This window comes from Calypte anna, chromosome 5A (genome assembly GCF_003957555.1).
Source record: "Calypte anna isolate BGI_N300 chromosome 5A, bCalAnn1_v1.p, whole genome shotgun sequence".
NCBI lineage: Eukaryota > Metazoa > Chordata > Aves > Apodiformes > Trochilidae > Calypte > Calypte anna.
In genome coordinates, this window is record NC_044251.1 from 20,192,384 (window position 1) to 20,214,734 (window position 22,351).

General features: G+C 51.9%; 1 protein-coding gene and 1 long non-coding RNA gene across 3 annotated transcripts in view; one reads left to right on the plus strand and one right to left on the minus strand.

The window, feature by feature from the left end:
- The window catches only part of LTBP2 (latent transforming growth factor beta binding protein 2), a 72,454-nt gene extending 61,786 nt beyond the window's left edge, over nucleotides 1-10,668 (minus strand). For both annotated transcript variants that reach the window (XM_030451587.1, XM_030451586.1), the window contains exons 1-2: nucleotides 10,141-10,668; nucleotides 2,857-2,927 (exon numbers count right to left, since the gene is read on the minus strand). In XM_030451587.1, coding sequence (XP_030307447.1) covers nucleotides 2,857-2,927; nucleotides 10,141-10,586 — 517 coding nt within the window. In that variant the 5' untranslated portion in view covers nucleotides 10,587-10,668. The remainder of the gene's footprint in view (nucleotides 1-2,856; nucleotides 2,928-10,140) is intronic.
- On the plus strand, nucleotides 10,460-15,478 carry LOC115598420. The gene is made up of 3 exons (XR_003987632.1): nucleotides 10,460-10,551; nucleotides 14,603-15,202; nucleotides 15,308-15,478. It is a non-coding gene; the product is annotated as an uncharacterized LOC115598420 (long non-coding RNA).
- The last annotated feature ends 6,873 nt before the right edge of the window (nucleotides 15,479-22,351 follow it).

Here is a 22,351-nt window from a genome sequence, read left to right on the forward strand (position 1 = left end):
GCAGGAAGATCAACAGCAATGCAGGAATAACAAAGAGAGGAAACAACTTCAACGAAAAACAGTCTGGGCTCAAAAACCCAACAGTCACCGTACAGAAGAGAGACAAAAGGAAAGAGCATGTCAATATCATCTCCATTTTGCAGATGGAAAAGCCCCATCTGCTAATGCAACTGTCTGAAGAAAACGTGAGACCACAGCAGAGCCAGCAACCTATCCTGGAATCCCTGTACCTTCATCCAGTATCTTAACCACAAGACCACCTGTACAGGATTAGAAAGTGCATAACTTAGTTATTCCCAAATACTGATTAAAAGTGTTTAAGTTTTAAAATATCCATGTCAGCCAGCCTAGCGCAGGTTGCTATCTTGGGAAGCAGCAGAGAACCACAGTAAATAATGCTTGTGAAAGTGGGGGTTGATGAATGAACACTGTGAGGCTGGGCAAGAGGATACCTCTGCTCTGAAGGAGAGGGGAAAGATGATGAGCTAACAGGCAGCAGCTAAATTATCAACAAGTGCATAATGTAGCCCATGAAGCCCCTGAAATATCTGCAGTGCAAGGGGGGTTCTGGCTAGCTTGCGTGTATGGCTTTCTTCTCCACTAAATCCAGGACATAAAGCCCTGAGTCTCACCACAGCATTAAATTAGGCAGGAGGTTGGATGAACTCCTTGGGCTCATATTGAGACGTCGTTCATCCTCCCTAATGTTTCCCTCCTGCCTGAAGGCCTCTGGAGTCCACAGGATGCCCTGTATACAGTTCTGTGTGGTAATCTGGCAGCACATGGGTAGAAACCAAGACCATTGCAAGAGGGTGGTATCTTCCTCCTAAACTCCCTTAGCTCATTTCCATGTTCCTAGGAAACATTAATATCCTGATTAATCTCCTTTTCATCTTCCTAGTCATTGATTCTCTGAAAACTCCAAGTCCTCACTGCATTTTCGTGCCTGAAGATGGAACAAGCCAAAAGTCTAGAGAAACCTGCCCCTGGCTTGTGCTCAGTCATATGCAGAGATGCTGCAAGAGGCAAGTCCCTGGAAAAGGATGAGTGGAGAAAGAATAAATCACCATGCTTGGTAGATGATGGGGAGTAGAGGAGGCAACAAGTTCACTCTCCTGCATAAGGGCTAAGATAAATCAAAACTAAGGTCCTGCCCAAGACCTGAATGCCAACTTCTTCCCTGCTTCACATGCTAAGAGGTTCCCTCTGGCTGCATCTCCATCCTGCTAACTTCCCTGATATGCCTTTTTTCGAAGACTATGAGATCAGACATTAAACAGTATTACAGTGCAGAAACTAAATGGGACAGACTGTCCAGCTCGCCTTGGCAGCCTTAGAAACAGCCAAATGTCCCCAGCGACTTGAACTCCATCAGAAAAGCCCAGCAAGGGAGGTAGCTGGGAACAAAGCTATGTTTACACATCATCGGTCTCCACCTAAGACCTGCCTGAGATTTACTATCCCCGGTTGGGGGGACACCGTCAGGCTCAATCCTGTTTACAGTGTCCTTTTAATGAATCCCTGGGAACAAGGGTCCAGCACCTGAGCAATCGCTAGACAGCCTGTGTGGCTGCAAGCCCAGATCTACTGCTCCTACAAAAATCCCTAATGAGAGAAAGATGCAGCCATCTCTGGCCCCGCGCTGTGTTTACAGACGCTGTCTGGCAGCACAGCAAGCTCTCTACCGTTTGGCTTCTGTCGGGGGGGGGGGATGGGGGGGAAGGAGAGGGAGAAAGAAGGGAGGTGAGTCAGCCCTTGGCCCCTTGCTCCCGAACAGCGATCACTAATGCAATTATCCCAGGGCGGCCGAAGCGCTGTGAGATCCCGTGGCAAACAAAGCTGAGCCTCTTCCCCTGCTAAACATCTGGGCAGCTGCTGCCACTGGAGTGACAGCAGATGCTCTCGGCTATTCCGGGCAAGGCGTCCCCATGCAGAAAGCCTGCCTGGTTCCTGCGTGCTCTCTACCCTGCGGGCTGCCCGGGTGCTGCAGGCAGCCCCTCACCTCCCCGGGAGCAGGCAGGTGCATGGAGCAGGAAAACAGGCCACTGGGAAGCCCCACTGGTGGGCTGGGTGCTGTAACCTCCTTGTTCTGGGACAGGGATTGTGGCAGGAGCTGGGCTGTGGCTGCAGAGTTATTGGGATGGAGATGACAGTACAGCTGCCTCTGGTATGCCTCACAATGGTGCCTGCCCAAACCTCTTCCCTTCAGTACTGTCATGGGCCCCAAAATTATCTGAGCCCCCGAGGCTATGGCAGGGCCATTCTGGGGAGCAAAGCAGGCAGAAGGGCCCTGGCCAGGCAAGCAGCACCCTGCAGCCCCTATGATTTTACATATCCCCCCATGCTGTACCATGTGCCAGCCCCACCCGTCCCAGCCACTGTGCCAACTCCATTAATTGCTCTCCTTAATAGCACGCAGATAATCTGCAGCTGTGATTTCCCCCTCAGCATTCAGCAACACTGGCCCATATAAGCACAGCCCCACTCAGCCAGTTCTCACTTGCTGGGACTTTCACAGACCTGCTTTTTGCTCCAAGCAGGACAATGAGAGTCCCAGGCTCAAAACTCAGCCACAAATGTGCTATTGCAATTGGGGCTGACCTGCCCCAACAAGACCCTGCTCAGGATGGACACTAATAACAACAATTAATCCACAATTATTCAGCATGCTCAGACTCTGCCAGCAGGCAGGGAGAGCTGACCCAAAGCCAGGTGCTGCTGGGCCCCTCCTGGGACCCCACGGTCCAACTCCTGCCCTGGCACAGTGCAGAGGATGTGTCGGGGCTCACAGCAATATTCAAGCACTTTTTCAGGGTGCATCATGAGACCCACACCAGCTTCAGATGTCATACTCACGTTTGATGCAGCGGTTTGTGCCAGGAGCTGTGGTCCATCCTGGGCAACACTGTCTGCCGCAGACATTTGGCCTAAGCAGAGAAACAAAGCAGCGCGGTTAGGGAAAGGGAAGCTGAGGTCTCTCTGCAGCCAGCACCTCTGAGTCACCCGTAAAATTATTTCCTGCAGCATCTGATATTTCCTTCCAGATGGACCAGCAGCTGAGATCAAAACCAATGGGACAAGGGCTGAGTTGTTTAAGTGCTTGGAAAAGAAACCCCCAAGGACTATGTGAATGCTGCAGTGTGAGCGATCCCTCAGGGAATATCTCCCTTTTGAACTGGCATTGGACTGGGTTCCTGGCATAGCGCTCAGAGGAACCATTTTCCTCCTGAGAGCAATTGGAGACCAGTGGCCTGCAATCATTAAAGATCTCATGGCACTTCGTGGTATCGGGGTGTAAATCAGGCCTGATTCCAGCTTTGGTCATAGTGTCTCGCCTCCGCAAGTGTCCTGAGCTGCTTTGGCTGAAGACAACACTTCATTCTCCACCCAACTGCTGCCGCCTGTTGCTGTGTTGCTCAGCCCCACCCCGGGGGGGCTGCATGCCAGCAGCCGCACAGCCCACTCCCTGGCTCGCTCTCCCTTCGCCAGCACCCCAGTCCTGCATTTGTTGCCTGCCTCTGGCGCAGCAGCTGTGAGGCCTGGGGACTCTCCAGTGCTATGAATTTTGTGCCCACTTGACACCCATGGTGCTAGACTAACTCCAGGATGCTCACATTGTTTCCATGGTGATTGATTTCAGCACTTTGCTGCAACAACTATTTTACTGACTTTTCATAAATAACATCCCCCCTCCACCTCTCCCTTATGATGTGCTAGGTAGGGTGGGAGAGTAAAGTCATCAAAAGATAAAAATTTAGAAATAGGCAGCCTGAAAGCTCTGGGAAGCCTCTAGAAGTGAAGTGGAGAGCATGGTTTATTTCTAACACTGGACAAGGCAGTTGGAGCTGCTGACAGCATATACAGGAACCATGGAAACATGCACATTTGTCTTCTAGATGGACTTTTATATGAACACAGCAGGATCAGAAGATGACTGTGCTCTGATCCAGCATCCTCATGACTCCGGCATCCACATAGCATGAGAGTCCAGAGGTGCCAGAGCTCAAGCTGCAGGGCTCACACTTCAGGAAAGCCAAAGACGGTGGGTAACAAGCATGCCAAGGATTGTTCTGGTGTTCATGAATGAAGCTGCCTGTAGAGATACAATCACTTCATGTGGGAAGGGGAAGTGGTCTGGGAAGCCACATCATTTGTAAAGAATTAGCCAGCCCTTCAGGATCAACATTTTATTAACCTGGGTATGTTTTTACAGGGAGAAAGCACTTAAATTCCCTTGGTGTGACTTCCTGCAAACAGAAAAAGGCAGAGTAATTCTTGCATGCACTCTCATCTGGTCTGGCTGGGCTAGAGCAGTGATTTTCAGACAGAAACAGTTAACCCAAAGAGATCTATGGGTTTCTTCTTTAAGACATCCCCAGAAAGTATCCAAGGAAAGCATCCTTTACTTACTGTATAAGAGCCCATGAAAGGCCTTACACTTTTTAAAGAGGTCCAGGTCAGTAAAGAGAGAAAACTGGAGAGAGCTGGGGCAGTTCTCCATGTAATTAAGGTCTGCTGAGAGACTTCACTGAGAGATAAGCAGAAGCATCTTTGCTTAAGACAGTCACAGCTCCCTTACTTCCTTTGGCATGGCTGAAATGCACCTTGCAAATCCTATTCAGATGGTCTGCAGAAAGAACAAAGCCCTTGCCCTTTCTCACCTCAAGTTGATGATATAATTAATAATTTTCTTGTAGGCAAAATAACTACCGGAGAAGCTGCTTTAGTCTTGAATCACACAACTAGATCTTCAAATGATTAAGTCCAAGTTTTATCTACATCTCTCACATGCATGCTGGAGAGAGCATGCTGCTAACTGCTCTCAACACAACAGTGACCCAGAGATTGTAGGAAGAAAACTATGAGACTAAAAAAGACAGGGGTCCAAGCCTGAGCTGACAAGATCACTCCTGAAGGTAGAAAAGCAGTGTTGGATTCACCACAAACCTCTCATTGACAGAGTCACCCCATGTCACTGCCTGCCTCAGTTGAAGGGAGATGCCAGCACCAGGGCGATGTTTCTCTAGAGAGGACAGTCCACCATGTGCAGAGCAGAGCAACCTGGCAGGAATGCCCTCAGAGGCAGAGAGAGTGTCTGGGCAGGAATGTCCCTTCTTTCCAGAACCTCCTGGATGAGAGGATGGGTAGAGATGGAGGCAGAAAGGACCTCCAGGACTAGAAGTGAACTCCTGAGAGGACCAACATGTACGTAGTACTGAAGAGTAGAGAAGGACAACATCTATTTCCAGATGAAAGTCTAGTGAGCAGGACCTCACATAGCATGAAGCATCAGGTGAACAGAGGCATCAGCAGTAGGAAAATGGCTGCAGGGGCTCTGCTGCATGGGACTCAGTCCTGACCACATCTGGTTTCTACTTAAAGACATTAGTTGATGTTTGCATGGCTTGGACCACCAGGTGGTTTTTCACTGTCTTGAAAGAATTCACAATTAATCTGGGAGGTTTAAGGAGCACGGCATGTTCACAGCCTGGAGGGACAGTGCTCGAGAGAGTAGTGGTCCCCAGCTGCACTTGTCCTGCTGCACGTGCCAGCACCAACATTTTGGACAAAGACACAGCTCAGGCAGTAGCCACCTGCAGGGCATGTCCAGTCCTAGGCCTCTCCATCCAGCACTGTTTCTGGAGAGCAAAAGAAGTGTCAGGGTCCCTACAACTCTGGTGTCACCATCCTGGGATGGCTGCTGGGGAGCTACCTGTACACACTGAGCAGCCCTGATCACCCTCCAACACACAGGGGAGGGGGGCTTCCAAGGCAGCAGGCAGAGCTGCTTGGCAAGGGGATCTGTGGGGTGCCATGATGCACCAAGCCCCTGGCAGACCTAAAAATGATGCGAGACAAAGTCACACTCATAACTTTAAAGGCACTCAACTACTACACAAGGATGAGCACACAGGCTGCCTCCTGCTTACCCACCCCTTGAAACTGGGAGCATGGCAGCAGGGAGAGGGGAGGAAGATTCTCACTCTCATCCTGGGCAGCCTGGGGTGCAGAGACCAGACAATGGGTAGGCACACAGAGGGGTCAGCAACTCTCTCCCTGACACCCCTCAAAGAGCTGAAGCCAGTGATGTGAAGCTTCCATACATCCAGAAGTACTGTTCATGGCTCTGACTAGATGCAGTGGCACAACCTGCAACTTATGCAAAGGAGTTGCACAATACAGCCCATCTTTCATCACCTGCCTTGATGCAGCAGCCAGAGGCCACCATCACTATCAGGCCTCCACTGTGCAAAATGGTACCCAGGACAGTACATGCCTGTAAAATCTTGCAGTGTTACATAAAAGCTGAGCCAAGCAACTCTAACAAGCACGAGGGGGAAGGAAAACAAGAAAACAGTAGTAAGATCATGGCTTCACATAGTTTCAGCATGTGCACAGTCTCAGCAATGACCGCATACTGATTCTGAAGCATTCAGTAGAACCATTTTTTTCATAATTTCTGTTAACAGCAATCTATGCATCATCTTTCAACTTCATGCAACACTCCATGCTGCCAGATATTCTGACTCCATTCAGGTCACTCACAGCATCCTCGCAGAAGGCCAGGGGGACCATTAGATCATCAGGTCTGTCTTTCTGTTGCAGAACAGAACAGGACAGTGAACTTCATCCAACTGCATATGAAACATTTGGAGTCAGACCCAATGAACAACATTAGCAAAAGGCTGCTGGCATCAATGAGCTGCTGAAAATCCTCTGCAAAGTCCACACCAGCGTTAACTGCCTCCACTCCTCAGCAGTCCTATACCAAGACTGCAGCAGGCACCCATAAAGTGTAACGCCTGGGTAAAGCAGGACTATATGGTCACAGATAATGTCTACAGCAGCAATTAAGCAAGAACTGGGGTACAGAATACACCACAAAGTGTGGGACTCCTGTACTGTTAACCAGGAAGCCTCTCATATCCCTGAAAATTGTTCAAGCAGGTACCCACCTTCCTCTGATTTTGTGTACATCACTTGAGGATCATCACTAGGATTTGACTTCCAAGGCACAGGGCAGAGGAATGGGGGGGGGGGCTACATCACAAGGGACACAAATTAGGGATGCATCTGGCAAACGAGTACAGCCATGGCTGATATGTGTCAGGGCTTGAGATCTCCCTACACCATAACAGTGAGGAGGAAAATTAATGGACCAGAAGCTGCACTGATGAACCTACAAACACTTTAAACATCAGACTGAACACTCTGGACTGGAAAGTCACCTCCTGAATGGCACTGGGTAGAATTAGTTCATCTGCAGCAGCAGGGACTGGTGTGTATCTGCAAACCAGTCAAGAGGGATGGGGAAACAGACAGGTTAAGCAGAGTAGAGCAAAGCAGAGATGCTTTTGGGGGCTGGATTGTTTTCCTCACTCAGCATTAGGAGCTAGTGATTTTCTGTGATATTTTCTGTGGTGTCAAAATTCACCTCACAGTGAGCCACCAGGAGAAAACACTAAAACCCAGCCCTTGTGATTGGACACACTCATGGATGGGTCTGGGAAAGTCTCACCTGCAACGAGGTCTGAAGTAAGCAGGGTGGCAGATACATACAAATAGTCCACAAGAAAAAAACCAAAACAAACTCAATTTTGGGTATGCTGCTATCAAACAAAGTGAGGAAATAATTCTCCAGAGAAGGATGCAGCACTAATAAATGGGTTTTTCAACTGCAGGATGGTGTGAGGCCCCTGAAGCTACTAGCAGAGAATCAGGAAAGGCAATCCATGCAGGACTTGAGACTTTAAGCCAAAGTAATGGTATAAAAAAATAGCACCAGAGTTTAACACAGCCTGTAAAGCTACCTGAGTAAAGGAAAATGAAGGCTGTCATACTAGAGAGTAGTAGGAGTTCAGTGTAAATAGAAGAACAGAAAATATCCCCCCTGGCAAAAAAATTAAACATAATGAAATGAAGTTTTTTAGGGGCCCCAAGTTTCCTGGATGGAAACATGTCCAGTGCAGCGAGGGACGTAAGAAGATGGATGAGGTGGAAGGATGGAGTCTCACCGAATGGCTGGAGGCAGCAGCAGCTAGCTTTCCATCAGGAGTAATGCCATGTGGTTACTCATGGACAATTATTTCAGCTAGGCTTTCTCATAAGCTCCAAAGAGAGTAGGTCATAGAGAAGTTTTAAAAGTGCTGATTTGGACTCCAGAAGAGATGGAAAGCTACTGTCAACAAGCCCTTATATGCATGTTGTAGAGTTCCAAGTTCTTGGGGATCAGAGCAATCCCCATACCTTCCAGGGCAGAGCAGAGGCAGAGAGCACAGCATAGCTTGCACGGGGAGCACAGCACCAACGCACAGCTCTTCCTTCCTCTAAGATTGGAGGCAGCAGCAATCTCTGATACTCCTGGAAGACAATTCTGGCTGATAAGAGTTCAACTGAGCCTAAATGCTGGACAAACCATCCCTATTTAACATCCTTGATTAAGCAATGAAAGAAAGCTACTGTCAAAGAGGTTCAACATATAGCATGAATCTTGGGGCTGCCTACCCACTCCTGACAGTGGCGCAGCCCAGCTGTTGGTACCAGAGGCAGCTGCAGTCTGAAAACCTGGTGGAGACTATCCAGCATAATCACTGAAAAGAAATGGGCTACATCTCAGATGACTCAAATCCAACTGAACTGCTACATGATCCCAAAGCAAAGAAAACACTCCAGCTCTGGAAAGGCTAAAATCCTCCTGAGTCCAAAAAAGCCCAAACCTGACTAAGCAGGACTGGATCTTCCCAAGGCTCTCCCTCCAGGCAGCTGACAAAGAAAGGCTAGTAGACTGGGTAAGCCAAAATCTGCTCAAGACCTACCTGCCGCTGACTAGCCACTAGTGATAAATACTTTGCCATATCAAACATAATGGGAGGGACAAGTTTGGGTTTACTGCTTCTGCATATTTTTTTAAGAAGCTATACAGAAGGGACCTCTATATTTTCAGAATGTGCAGGGAGGCAGGTAAGGAAGAAAGAAATATCAGGGATTAAGCTGCCTTTTGTATTCCAGTGGGGTCCCACATAATGATTGCAGGAAAAGCTTCTGCACATGTCACAGGGTAGTAAACCCAGAGCCTGCCCTCTGTGTCCCCCAGGCGTGGAGAGCAGACACACGCATCCACACAGGTCAAACCGCCTGCGGGACACCTTCGGTAGCCCTTTTCCAGCTGGCTCGTCATGGGGGGCAGCAGCTACGGGGCAGCAGAGGGGAAAGTGCACTGCAGGGGGCCCAGGGCTGAAGGGCACATCAGCGCTGCGCCAGACGTCCCGCTCGCAGGCTCTCCTCGCAGCGGAGCAGCTGCCTTGCCATATGATCTCCCCTCCACCTCCGCAGGGCTGTAGCCAGAGACTGAAGCTGGAAGCAGCTCTGCCAGGCAAGTCATAGGAAGCCTCCCCCGGCTGAGCCAACTGAAGCCATGGGAAGCTGCCGCGCAGAGTGCTTACAAGGGGCCCATTATGGGAGGAAGGAGCCAAGAGGCCAGGTACCTGCAGCAAATGCGGCAGCGGCCAGATTCCATCCTGCAGAGCCAAGCAAGCCCCTCCAGCCTCTCCCAGCACCCACATACCATCGCCACACTGCCTCTCCCCCTTTGGCAGCCGCCCCAGGCTTTCCGGGAGGGCCACAGACAGTCCCGGAGAGCAGCAGACTAACATCCTCCCCACACAACACAGCTGTCTGACCTGCCAGAGCCCTGACGTGTCAGCAGGAGGACATCACATCCAGCACACTCCTCATCCAGACATCCCCATACGGGAGGCAACTGGCAACACGGCATTAACGCAGCATCCCGCCCGCCTCACCCTTACACACACACGTGCGTGCATACGGATGCACACACCCGCGCCCAGGGATGGCGAGAAGAAGAGCAGCTCCTATGGGACAGACGCGGGGAGCAAGAGGGAGCACGGAGCGGGCTCCTGGTGCCAGAGCCACCACAGGGATAGCAACAGCTCCGGCCCCGCACATCACCCCAGTGACCACCCCGGGCACAGGCAGGGGAGTGTACGGCGAGGGACGGGGCAGCACCCGGGAGATGCCCTGGGATACAGCGTGAGGCTCAGGACAGGACCCGGACCCTTAGACGAGGCTCACGTTACGGACCCCCAACAAGCTCCCCCCGCCTCCGGTCGCAGCACTTACCCCACCATCCTGCCTCTGCCGCTTGGCTCCTTCGTCCGGGGCACCACCCGGGCTTTCGGCGCGCTGCCCTGACGCTGGCGGGAGGGGTCCGGCCTGTTCCCTTGCCCCGGGCCGGGGCCGGGACCGAGCCCGGCATCGTCCGCCTGGCCCCGGGCCGCGGGCAGCTCGCCGTCCGGACGCTGCCTCCGGCCGTCGCCGCCGCTCGGGCCTCCCGCGGCAGCCACGTGGAGGGCGGCGGGGAGGGGCCGCGCCGGCGGGGGGGCCCTGGGCACCGGGGACAGGCCGTGCGCCGTGCCCCCCGCCCCCAGGGCAGCTCCCCGGCCCCGCGGTCGCGCCGCACCCCCGGTTCCCGGCTCCAGCCTGACGGCGGAGTCCGGCCGGCAGCGGGCGAAGCCCAGAAGGACGGCAAAGGTGAGCGGGAGGAGGGTGGCGGCGGCGCCCCGCATGGTACCGTCCGGTGGCAGGGGCAGCGCGCGGCGCGGAGCGCTCAGCACCCGGCGGGCATCCTGCGGCGGGCGCGGGGCAGCAGGGACCGCCGGCTCTCCGCCCTCCGCTCACCGTCCCATCCCGCCCCGGGGCTCCACCGGGACCTGTCGCCCAGCAGGGTCGGGGGCGCAGGCAGCGGGGCTGAGGCAGGGGCGCGGGCTCCCGAGCGGCTCCCGCAGGAGGAGGAAGGCAGTGGGTCCCGTTCACCGGGCGGCCTGCGAGCTCGCGCGCTCCGCAAGGCAGCTCCGAGCACCTTCGCGCCTGCCTCTGGCACTGGCAGCGCCTGGAGGGGATGGAGGGTTTTATTTTTGGAAACCTCCCCCTTTTGTGTCTTTTTGATGCTGACATCCCCCCTCTCCAGAGGACACGGCTCTGCCCCCCTCCTTAGGAGAGGAGAAATTCCAGCAACACCCACTTTGGCAAGGGGAAACAAACTACAACAGAGAAGCCTTAACCCCTGCCTGGCCGGGGAGACCCGACTGTTGCCGGCCCGCAGCCCCCGGAGTCCTCCCGCCGCCCAGCCCGCGGCGAGCTGCCGACTCCTGCCGCGGCTGGAAGCGTTCGGAGAAGGTGGAGCAACCCGAGTGCGGGGTGCACGGAGCAGGAGACACGGATACCGGACTAATACACCGCTGCTTCCCCCAGCAACGGGGGACTTCTGGGGCTGCATCGGCGGCACCACCTCTCTTGCTGGTCTTGATCGTACCTCCCAGGAGAAAGGCATGGCAATAAGAAAAGCCCTTTTTGCCATCCCACCCTAGGTACAGAGCTCTCAAATCACCTCAAACCCAACTCAGAGCTTTACAGTCTTACCTGTATAGGTCCGTGTTAGAAAAGGACCCATCCAAAAGCTTTCAGCTAAGAGAGATCTTTCAGGAGACATATTCCAACAGCCTAGAGTAGATGTCCATCCCTCTCCTCATCTGTCTCTTTGAGGGCACCTGAAGGTCGAGGGGTGACTTGAAATGATTTATTTATATGCACTGAGAAAGATTGAGGGAAGAGTAGAGGGAGGCAGAAAAGGAGTGGAAAACCCCTTTCAGCCACACAAATCAGCTTGGCTTTGTGCTCTGCCATATCTCTGCTGCTCTCTGCTGCCCTTGACCATCTCGGGCAGAGAAGTCCTTCCTGAAGTATGCAGGCTCACTCACAGTTCGGCAGCATGGTATATTTGGGCTTTTTCTGGCCCATAGCAGCATCCATGAGCTTGGTGGATGGCTAAAGACCTGTCACCGCATCTCCGTGCACAAGGAGGCATAGAGGGGTATAGCAGGTGCTCACAGAAAGGTGCTCACTGGCAGTGAGTCCAGTAACACCTACCAACCCGTTTTTGACACACCAAGCTCATTCAGACAAGTGCACCTCACCTGACATCACAGCCCTGAGCACAGCAGCTGTTCAGCAGGAGACAAGGAACTCTGCGTGTGCACAGTGATTCTTTGGGTGTACGCTCACATCTTCCAGCAGCCTACGGGGCTCCCTCAGCCAGCTGCTGCAGCTCAGCCGCAGGGTTCAAACGGCAAATTGTCATATCAGCCTGTGAACTTACTTAATTTCTTTTGTCCCTTTGATGCGTGAAGTAGTTGCAGCATAGAGTACTGGCTCTTCTCCTGTGGCTGCACCTCCTCCAGCCCTTTAGAGCACCCTATCCCATTGCTACTTCTCTCCCTCTAGCCTCTCCCGCTCTAGGTTACATCTCCCTTGGCCCTTACTGAACCATCTGCTTCCCAAAAGCTTTGTGGCAGAGACATCCAGCTGTCCCAGTGCGTTCTCTCTCCTCCAGCAGTTGTGCTCCTAAAACCTGTCCTGTTTGAAATCAGTGGCTCCAGCTCCCTTCTTCCCACTGTCCCTTGACTTCTAGGCCCACTTGGGCCACAGCCATCTTCTCCTTGAGATGGGAACACTGCTGCCCGTCTTTTGAGGTATGGAGGAGCTGGGAAAGGAGTGGAAGAACAGCAAAAGAATCCCCTGAAAGTACTCTGGGTCTAGATCTGAGCAGGAACCCAGGCATCTGCTACTGCCAGGGTCCTGGAAGTGAGAGAGAGAGGAGGTAACTTGGCAGGTCAGCAAGTGTGAGAAGATTCATGGGGCTGAATGGGTTTGGGCTTCGACTTTGCTGCTGACATCTGGTTTGCGGGGCAGTGGTGTCAAAGGAAATACAGCATGTGCTTTGGCACTTCCTGGGATGCTATCAGCTTGCCTGCCTGACTGCTCTTCCAAAGCAGAGCCATGGTTTGGGCAGGAGCTTTTGTGTCTCTGGATGCCGTGAACAGTGCCCGATAACAGCCGTTGCTCACTTCTTTGTTCTGAGGAAGAGGAATGTCCTTTCCATCCTCACCTAATTAGTTTCTTATGCAGCAGTGGAAAGAATGCTTGTGCCTAAACCTGACACGAGAAAATTATCAATGCCATAAACAAAGCCATAAACAAAGCATCTGAGAGCCTGGGCAGTGCTCAAAGTTAGAACAGGAAACCCCAGAGCAGGCTTGCTCAGGCTGCAAGTGGATTCCTCCTCCCTGGAGGTGCTGTATCATACCAGGGAAAAAGGAGGCTTGCAGCATCCACAGGGGACCATGGGCACCTCCATGGGCCATTTCATTTGGGGCCTGATGGTGGTAGGGTTGCAGGAGCCTGTGTCTCCCTAACAGAGCTGTGGAATGAGATGTGCAAACCCCATGAAGCCATCAATGGCTCTCCAGTAGCCCTCACTGCAGTCCCTGGCTGCAGGGACTTGGTCCAGCTGAGGGAGTTGACAGTCCTTCTCACATCAGCATCACTCTGTGTATACAGTATCCCCCCCACCCAGAGCTGGACATCGAGCTCCTTCAAGCCTCACACAAATGCTGGCTTTTGCAGGGATGTGCCAGTGACATTTGATCCCACCCACCTAAGTGCTGTGGCAGAGCAGGGGCCAGCCGAGGGCAGTGAGCCCTGGCCCTACTACCCTGAAGCTGCTCAGCATAGGCTCAGGCGTCTGGAAAGAGAAGTGATTTTACCCCGGTGCAGGTAGGTGATGCACAGGTGCTCAGGCATGGGCTTGATGCCTCCTGTCCCTGTGGCTCATTTCATATTTGGCCATCTCCAAAACCAAATCCATCAGAAAGGGTAAGCACAGGGTGCAGGAGGAATCATAGCATGGGCTGGGATTCCACATGTGTCTCAGTGGGGGCTCAGCAGGCAAACATGAAATACCTCATTTCTCAGGAACTCACACAGGCAGAGCACAGAGAGATCAAACCCATGCCTGGGAAGAGATGAGAAGCAGAGAGAAGATGGGGCAGAAAGCTGGGAAGTGGGGTTCAATAGCCCAACCCCCATCAGCTGGGAGCACAGGGTGCCCATGAGGGGCTGAGCTGCAGTGGGCAGCTCAAAGTGCTCTTTGTTGCCTTCACTTCCACTGAATTCACTGCATGAGCTTTTAGGCAGCAGAGACAGCCCCAGAGAAGAGGCTGGAGGCAGGCACACTTGAAGCATCTCTCCAATACCACACTTTCCTGGTCCAGGGCACCAAAATGAACAAGGCAGACCTGGGAGACATCACAGAATGGAAAGGACTCCTTGAACTCGCAGAGGAGAGAAACAAGGGTGGAGTGTGCTGATGGCATGGCCCTTCTCTGCTACCAGCACTGTGGCAGAAGAGGAGGGGTGCTTGGGCAGCTGAGGATCAAAGTCTCAGGGCCAGAGACCAAGAGGTGAATATGGGCTGTGCCTTTAAGAGATGACTACAAGTCACATCTCCCTGAGCCCTCTCAAAGGATATAGAGAAGGGGCTATTCAGGACTGTCCTTATGGAGGTCCTCCTGTACCAGGGCCCCTTGCACTGTCTTTTCCTTACCTATTGGGTCCATACCACCTCTGCATGACCCCCTCAGGAGGGTAGCACCTGGGAACCATGCTTCCAGGGCCAGTTGGTCCCCAGATGTGTCTCCTGGCACCATATCCCTGAGATTAATTAGGTCCTTTTCTTCCTCTTCAGAAGGCTTCATAATCCACATGTGCTTCTTCCTCTGCTGTGAGCAGAACCCTAACACACTGCAGATGGGACACATTCCATGGATTCAGGATCTTAGAGCTTCCATAGAGGAAGAAGGAGCACTCCCCCCACCATGAGGCTGAAGGGCAGGGAAAGGATGGCCAGCCACCCCTGCCTTAAGAGTCAGGGTGCAGACCCAGCATCTCAGAAGCACAAGTCCCAGATTTGAGCCATCTCACACTATGGAGCACATGGTAGTCCTGGGAAGCTGGATGGAGGAACAACTTTGAGGCAACAGTGCAGAGAGACCTCCAGAGACCTTTCAAATCAGAGAGGTAGGAAAAGCAGCATCTGAGTTTATGAACTCAGTCGGCTAATCCTCTATGGACACTTGCCTTTGCTATGTGATACAGACTGCTTGGCACACTCATGCTTACAGCACCCAGAAGGAGATGTTTCCACTGGACAGACGAGCCACTCCAATCAGGCACACACCCTGCCTTACCAGCCACCTCCACCCACTCTTGGTGTGTCTGCCAGAGCCTTGGGATACATCCTGGCTTCTCCCTATGAGGAGGAGGCCAACAGGCAGCCAAGCACTGTGTAAGTGGTGGTTTGCTGTCAAAAAACAAAAAAAAAAACTGTCCAGCAGCTTGTAGCTGAAAGCCAAGCTTTACTGGTATTATTATTCCTTCTCCTTTCATTTAGCCAGGACCATCTCTGAGGTGAAGGAGGGAGGCACAGACCAGCCAAGTGGGTGTCCCACAGCTGCATGATGTGTTACCAGGGGCTGAGACCACATGCTGGAAATGAGGTTACAAGAGGAGACAAAAACATGTTGCTAGGAAGAAGAAACCTGTACAGCAGGACCAGATGACAGAACCCAGGGGAGAGGAGTGCAGACTGAGGCAGAGAGGAGGTTGCTGTGGGCTACTGCTCCAGAAGGACTCTGATGGGACTGGCTGCAGACCACAGCTGGTTCTTTATTTATCCATCACAATATTTTAAACTCTTTCAGCAACTCTTCAGAAAAAACAAAAACCAAAACCAAACACCAACACCTCAGTTAGATTGTGACTTATGCAAGAGCTACTGCAGTTCAGCAGAACCTGTCCATTTATAATTAATGAAGTCCTGTTTGCATTGATCCAACTTGCAATCTCCTCTGTCCCCAGAAGGCTGGGTCTGGCCTCTCTGCTTCTTCATTACCTGTGATTAGAACTGGTGCTGGATTAGCACGTGGTAGGGAGAGGGACCTGGAAACCAGGGAAATCTGAGCGTCTCCCAGGAACACTGAGGCTGCCCTGACCCATTCCATCATGCATTCCCTGCAGAGCAAGCCTGCTAAGGACATCAACCTTATGGGGTGGCTTCAATCACAGCACTCATTAGTCATCTGTCTTCACCAAGGGGGGAAAGGAAATAAGGAAGTAGAACCTCTGGCCTTTTTTAAGGGCTCAGACCCATGAAGAGGGAATGCTCCCACAAGAAGAGTGTGGAACGGGCCTTGATGGTGTGAATTTCTCTAACCTTCCCTTCTCTTTTTCACTGGGGTCTTAATGCCAGGAGGCTTTTCCTGAGGTGGCCATTGAAAATCAGCTTGTCAAAGTCTTGAAGGGAGCATCCTGTGAGGATGCACAGGGAATGCAGACATCTATCCTCCATGGAAAGTCTCACTTCCTGATGTCTGGTACAGCTTCACAGGCAGTGCATCCCAAGGAGCCCACAACCTAGAGAAAAAGTTGATGACCCAACAGCAAGGGCAGAAGAAACCAGGTAATCCCCAAACTGTGCTGAAGATGCTCTTCAGGGAAATTCCTCCTACACTGAACTTCTCTCAAAAGCACCACATTTTCTTTTGTATTAGTTTAAACAATAAAAAGACCAGAAAAAACCAACCTGAATCAAACTTTGAATTCTACTGAGTGTTTGGGGTTAATGTAAAGTCCTTCAGCACATCAGCTTTGCACAGGAAAGTGATAATGGCCACATAGATCCTGAAATGGGAATGATAGCTTAGGCTGACATCATATCTATATTTTAGTTTGGTTACTCTACCATCCTCAAATTGCAGGCCCACTCCCCATCACAGGATTTTAGGTGCTTTCCTACCAACTCGGGTGCTGGAATGGCTGTGTCAGCAGTGATCTCAGACCATTACAATGCAGTGATTTCAAGCTGATGTTTAATAGCTTATTAATAAGTGAATCTTAGGAAACTGCAAAAAGTGGTAATTATTAGGTGGCTTTTGTTAAAGCTAAAGTAGTCAGTCTTCAAGCAATAGACTAGTTCATTGACACTTTACAATCCCACTGGGTAACTATTGGGATTAGGCTGAGTACCCAATTTCCCAGCTATGACTTCACAGGCTGGGAATCCAGCTCTCTGGTGACATCACAGCTCCAGAAGTCTCCCTTACCAGTTGCCATGCTGACTCTGCTGTCACCCACTCTACACATAGGTGTGGCACATAGCCTTAAGAAAGGGCCCAGACTCTTATAGAAAGTAAGAATAACAAGGAATAAATGCATGGTAACTGCAGAAAAAGATGAGCAAAGCCCCTTTCTATGCCACACCATACCAGGTCATCTTCTGAGAAGAGCAAGGAGCTTGGAATGGGGAAGCATACATTTCCCACTCAGGCTGGGGCCATGTCAGGAACAGAACTAAAATCTATGTAACAGAATTACACTTGTGATTTCCTGCCTTTCCCAGAACAGGGTTTGGAGCTCAGGGCAGAACAATGCAAGGCTGGCCTCTCTGCCAATGGTTATCTCTGCTTTTGAGCAGAGCTCTGGCATGCACTTTCAGACCATGCCTCTGCCTTCTGTCCCTCTTGTTTTCCCTCTCAGCATAGCTGAGCAGGCAAGGCAGTCTAACACACAGCTCAAGTATGCAGCAGTGCCAGCAGCCCAGTGGCCACCTCTGCTCCCTTGAGGCTGGAGAGCCTCCATGGCATGGGGGGCAGCTGAGAAGGCAGCTGGCACTATGGAGGTGGGAGAGACCCTTCCTCCCTACCTCAGCCTGGCCCTGTGCATCCCTAAGCCAAGGGAAACAGGACATGGAGGGGGGCCTGGTCTACAGGCAGCTCTTGCTGCAGCTAAGCAGGGGGAAGGGAGGCAGACAGGATTACAGAGCAGGAAAGGTACTTGTACAGGCAAGGTGCACAGTCTGAGAGCAGATGAAAATGTAGCCACAGCACCAGCCTTCCTTAAGTCCCCCACAAAGGACAACGAAGGCTCCTGGCTGGGCACAGAACATGGCCAGGGCCACTTTAGGGGCAGGAGAAAATTCTGTCTGTGGGGCCCCTTCTCAATGTCACTTTTGTTTCTTATTCCATGAAAGCATGGGACTCATACAGCCCTTGGTTTTCCACCACTGCCTTGAGTTACCCTTGCCTTGAGTTACCCCTGCATTGAGTTACCCCTGCCTTCCTGCCCACTTTTGGCTGCCCCATGGCACATGCTGACTGCCTTACTGCTCTTAGTCTGGCTCTGCTGCCCCACAGCCTTGGGCATCTCAGAACGGCTCTGGAGGGTATGAACACCAGTGAGAAAGACTTTAAGCTACACAAATCACCCAGCCGTACCAAATTAAATCCCATGGGAGAGCAAACTGGGGTGTTTGGGGAGTAGCCCATCAGCCTGAGTCTCACCTCTGAGGCTTTAGGCCCTATGTATAGCTAAGATGGTGTGGTACCGGCATCTTGTGCCCGGCCTCATCCCCACTACCCACAGGCTTCCTGCCAGCCTGCAGCCAGCGCTCTGCCCCCTCAACAGCGGCGGGAGAGCTGGTGCCCTCTCCAGCAGCCCACTGCTGCCACCTGTCCTCTCACTGGGACCGCACTTCGCCCCAGCGCAGCTTTCAGCAGCCCGATCCGGGCCCAGCACCAGGACACCTTCCCAAGCCCAGGCGCAGTGCCCGTTTTTCGGGTCAAAGACACGCATGAAGTTTGGCCCAAGGAAGCAGCTGCCCCGTTGCAGTTCCCTGGCCATGCCGGTGGGGAACTGCTGGGACCTGTAGTGCCTCCCAGCCCTCAGAGCTGCTGAGGAGGTCAAGGCAAACCACAGAAAACACCACAGCACCACAGAGGCTGGTGGCCGGCTCTAGCCCTGTGCCCCCTCACCGGGACATATCCAACCAAGGCTAATGCACCCCATGGTTGTCCATACAACCAGGGCAGCCTCTCCTGAGATAGTTCTTGTGCTTCAGAGCAGAGGCTGGGGACAGAAGGATATTCTGGCACGCTCCTTTCTTCCCTCACAGTCTGACTTCAGGTTGCTGTGGACTGCAGCTGACCTACATCTCTCTGCCTCACCTGTCCCTGCCCTGGTATCCATATCCTATATGGCACCAGCCCCTTGGCCCCTGCTCAGCTCAAGCCTCCAGCTGGCTTTGGGGCCACTGCTAGAAACATTATAGCACACCTGTTCTTCAGATGAGGGTTTACAGCCAAGGCTAGCACATCTGGATTGTAAAATAGACATTTGGAAGTTTATCAGCATGTTTCCAAACAGTCTGAGTACGGCAGAGACTGTCTCAATGCTTTAGTGGAGGAAGCAGCTGAGCTGGAAGAATGGTTCAGTGCCCTTCTCACGCCCCGTGTAGCTGGGCTGAGCCCCCCATACACACCCACACCCTAGAAACTGAACTGCCTCTTCCTGACACTAGTGGTGCAGGAAGCAGTGTCAGCAAGGCTCTACGAGGGAAACAGGGAAGTGAAATCCAGTGCCCTTCCCACCCCAGAACCTGCTGACACAGCTGCACTGAGCCCAAGCTGCAGCCAAACATCTCTCAGAAACACTGCCTGCTGAGAAAACTGGTTGCGAATCTGCATCATAGGAGCTCTTGGAGTGGTGGTGGGGGAGAGAACTGACTCCATCAGCTCAGTCCTGTGCAAAGCTCAGCCACCAACAACCTCCAGGACTTTTACTCTCAGCAAAGTCTCAATCAGCATCAGAATCAAGGTGCCACTAAAGGGCTTGTCAGCACCAAGCAGATCTAAAGGAGGAAGGTGGCCTGCTGCCCTGAGTTTCATAGGCAGAGCCCCTCTCATCATACAGGTTTCTCAGATGTGCAGCTCTCACACCTGTGCTAACAACAGACCTCCTACACAACCGTTCAGTAACATATTCTGATTTTGGTCTCTTCTCAGCCATCCCTTGCCAACAGAAACACAGCTGATACTTTGAGGTGTGAGTGACACAGAGACAAGAGACACAGAAGACCTGTTAAGCTGATGGAGAAGAGGCAGCTCTGTCCTCGGTGGTCAGGAGAGCTTTGGTAACATGCTGGTGGTTGCTTCCCACAAGATCTTCAGAGGGCCTAGGTTTAAGTTCACAGCAGCTCTTTAACAATTGCTGATAGTAAAGGAAAGTGATGCTAGAAACAGATGTACTGTCCAAAATTGTTCCTCCCATCATTCTCATCCCTCAGTAGCCTGGCTGGCTACTGCCTGGCTGGCAGGATCTCCTCATCTCCTTCCATTTTGCTGGTCCACCTGCAGGTGAAGACAACATTCATGTCCTGCAGTACTGACTGCTATGCCATGCTCTCGGCTCTGTTGAAGGAGAAATCATTCTTCTAAGCCACAGGCTAACCACTGTACAAATATCTACAGAAACTGGCAAAGGTGCCTCAAAGGACACAATCCTTTCATGCTGGATCAGTCTCTTCACTTCTCAGCAACACATGAGGCTATAAATAAACATAAACCTATTTTACAGCCCTTTGGAGGCTTGGACATACCTGGATTCTTTCATCAGCTCCACCTGAGCAAATATCTTCTTTCTCTAACCCATGTGCTCTCAGTAACCTTGAACTATCTCTTCAGAGGCACTAATTCAAAGTGGTTCCAAGCTCAGAGCACTTTGATGGAGGAGGCAGAGAAGGGATGAGGGTTTGAAGGTCCAGGGTAACACCACATCTTCAGACACTGAACCTGCAGTAATGGAAATTCAAATGCATTTCTAGAGCTCTTTGCACCTGGCCAGATTGTTCATCCTTATAAATCTGTTTAAAAAGCTTTGTGCTGGGGCTGCAGAGCTCCCAAAGAATCCTGTAAATAAGAGCAACCTGACTTAGGTGAAAATGCATGGATGAGAACCAGAGTAGAGACCTGATGACTTTTAAAGAGAGCCCATGACAATAGGGCTGAGTCTCTGCTCAAGTGCTGATGCTAGGATGAGAGTTTTTTGGCTCTGATACAAGCTTCTTCTGTGATCTCAGATGAACCATCTAGCTTCTGCCCTCAGGTACAAAGTGGAAAAGAGACCACCCCACACACCCACTCTGTGTTTGCCCATATCCTTGCTGGGCCCCCTGGCACTGGAATGAGTCACATTACATAGAACAAAGGGGATACTGTAGGAGAAAACATCTGAATTAATATGAGAATTGTACCCACGCCACTGCTTTGGGAAAACAAGAATGTTTAGCTGCACCTACCACTGCGTGTGTGTAATATTGTCTGCAGTCCATGCTAGGGCCAAGTTTGCTACTGGATGCTTCTTCCATTTGACCTGGAGAACCTGCAAAGATGCTAGGAGCAATTCAGGGTGAGAGGCACTGCAAGACAGGACAGGGGAGAACAGGTTGGGAAATAAGGAAAGGGTATTCAAAACATCATTTGGATCTAACCAAGCAAATTGCCCTCTTGCCTCTGAATGTGCCAGTGGGCCCATCTGCACAGACTATCCCAGATGGCGTATTTTTACTGACAGAAGAGGCAACTTTGCTTTGCATTTCTCAGTAAATTGAGCTGGTAACCTCTAAGCTTCCAGGTCACTGGGTCTGCTGTCTCCTCCTCCCCCCTGGAGCATAAATCTCACCCCCACCCCAGGCCATGCCTCCCTGAGGCAGGCAGGTCATGCTCATGACAGCCAGTGCTTTGTTCAGCATTTGAGCCAACACTTCCTCCCAAGAGAGACCATAACTCCACAGGGGCAAAGGTCAAGTGTGCTCTTCCCAAAGCTGAGAATTTGCCTTGTCCACTTAATCCAGGCATAGTTCTCATAGTCAGCACAGACCTTCTCCTGAGGATGGGAACACAGCCTTCATAAGCAGAGGAAGGAGACTGCCAGGGGCACAGGCTGGTACAAGGGGAGAAATGGAACATCTACCCTTCACCACAGGCCTTTAGGAGCAGCAAGGAGGCAGCTAGAAAAACCTACTGATACTTCATTGCTTGTCTGTGAAATAAGCCTGCCACTTACCCCATGAGTTCAGGCCTAGTGGCTGTTGGTGCAAAATTTCCATGTTGTTTTACAGCCCTCTAGGGAGGACTGGGACCAAGCCAGCTCCACCACCCCAGTGCCCAAAGGTAGCAGCTCAGATGGCTTCCAACAGTGCTCAGCTGTGCCGAGAAGTACTCCTGCTCTGTGGGGCTCAGCCACAGCCCTCCAAGGACTTTGCTTCGTCCAGCCTGAGCAAAGAAGTGGAGAATAGCCCCATCACTCTGTTTTTGCAGTGGAGATGAGGAGGAAACTGACTCCTACTGTCCTTAACTCAGCCAGCTATAAGCCTTCCAGCCATGGCCAAGCAAGCCAGGGTCCTGGCAGTGGAAAGCATCCCCTGGTGCTCTCCCACACAATCACAGACTGGTTGAGGTGGTATGAAACCTCTGGAGATGGTTCTGCCCAGCCTCATGCTGAGGCCAGGATGCTCAGGGCCATGTCCAGTTGGGTTTTTGAACCTCTTTGAGTCTGGAGACTCCACAGTCTCCCTGGGCAGCCAGCATCGCTGATCCTCACT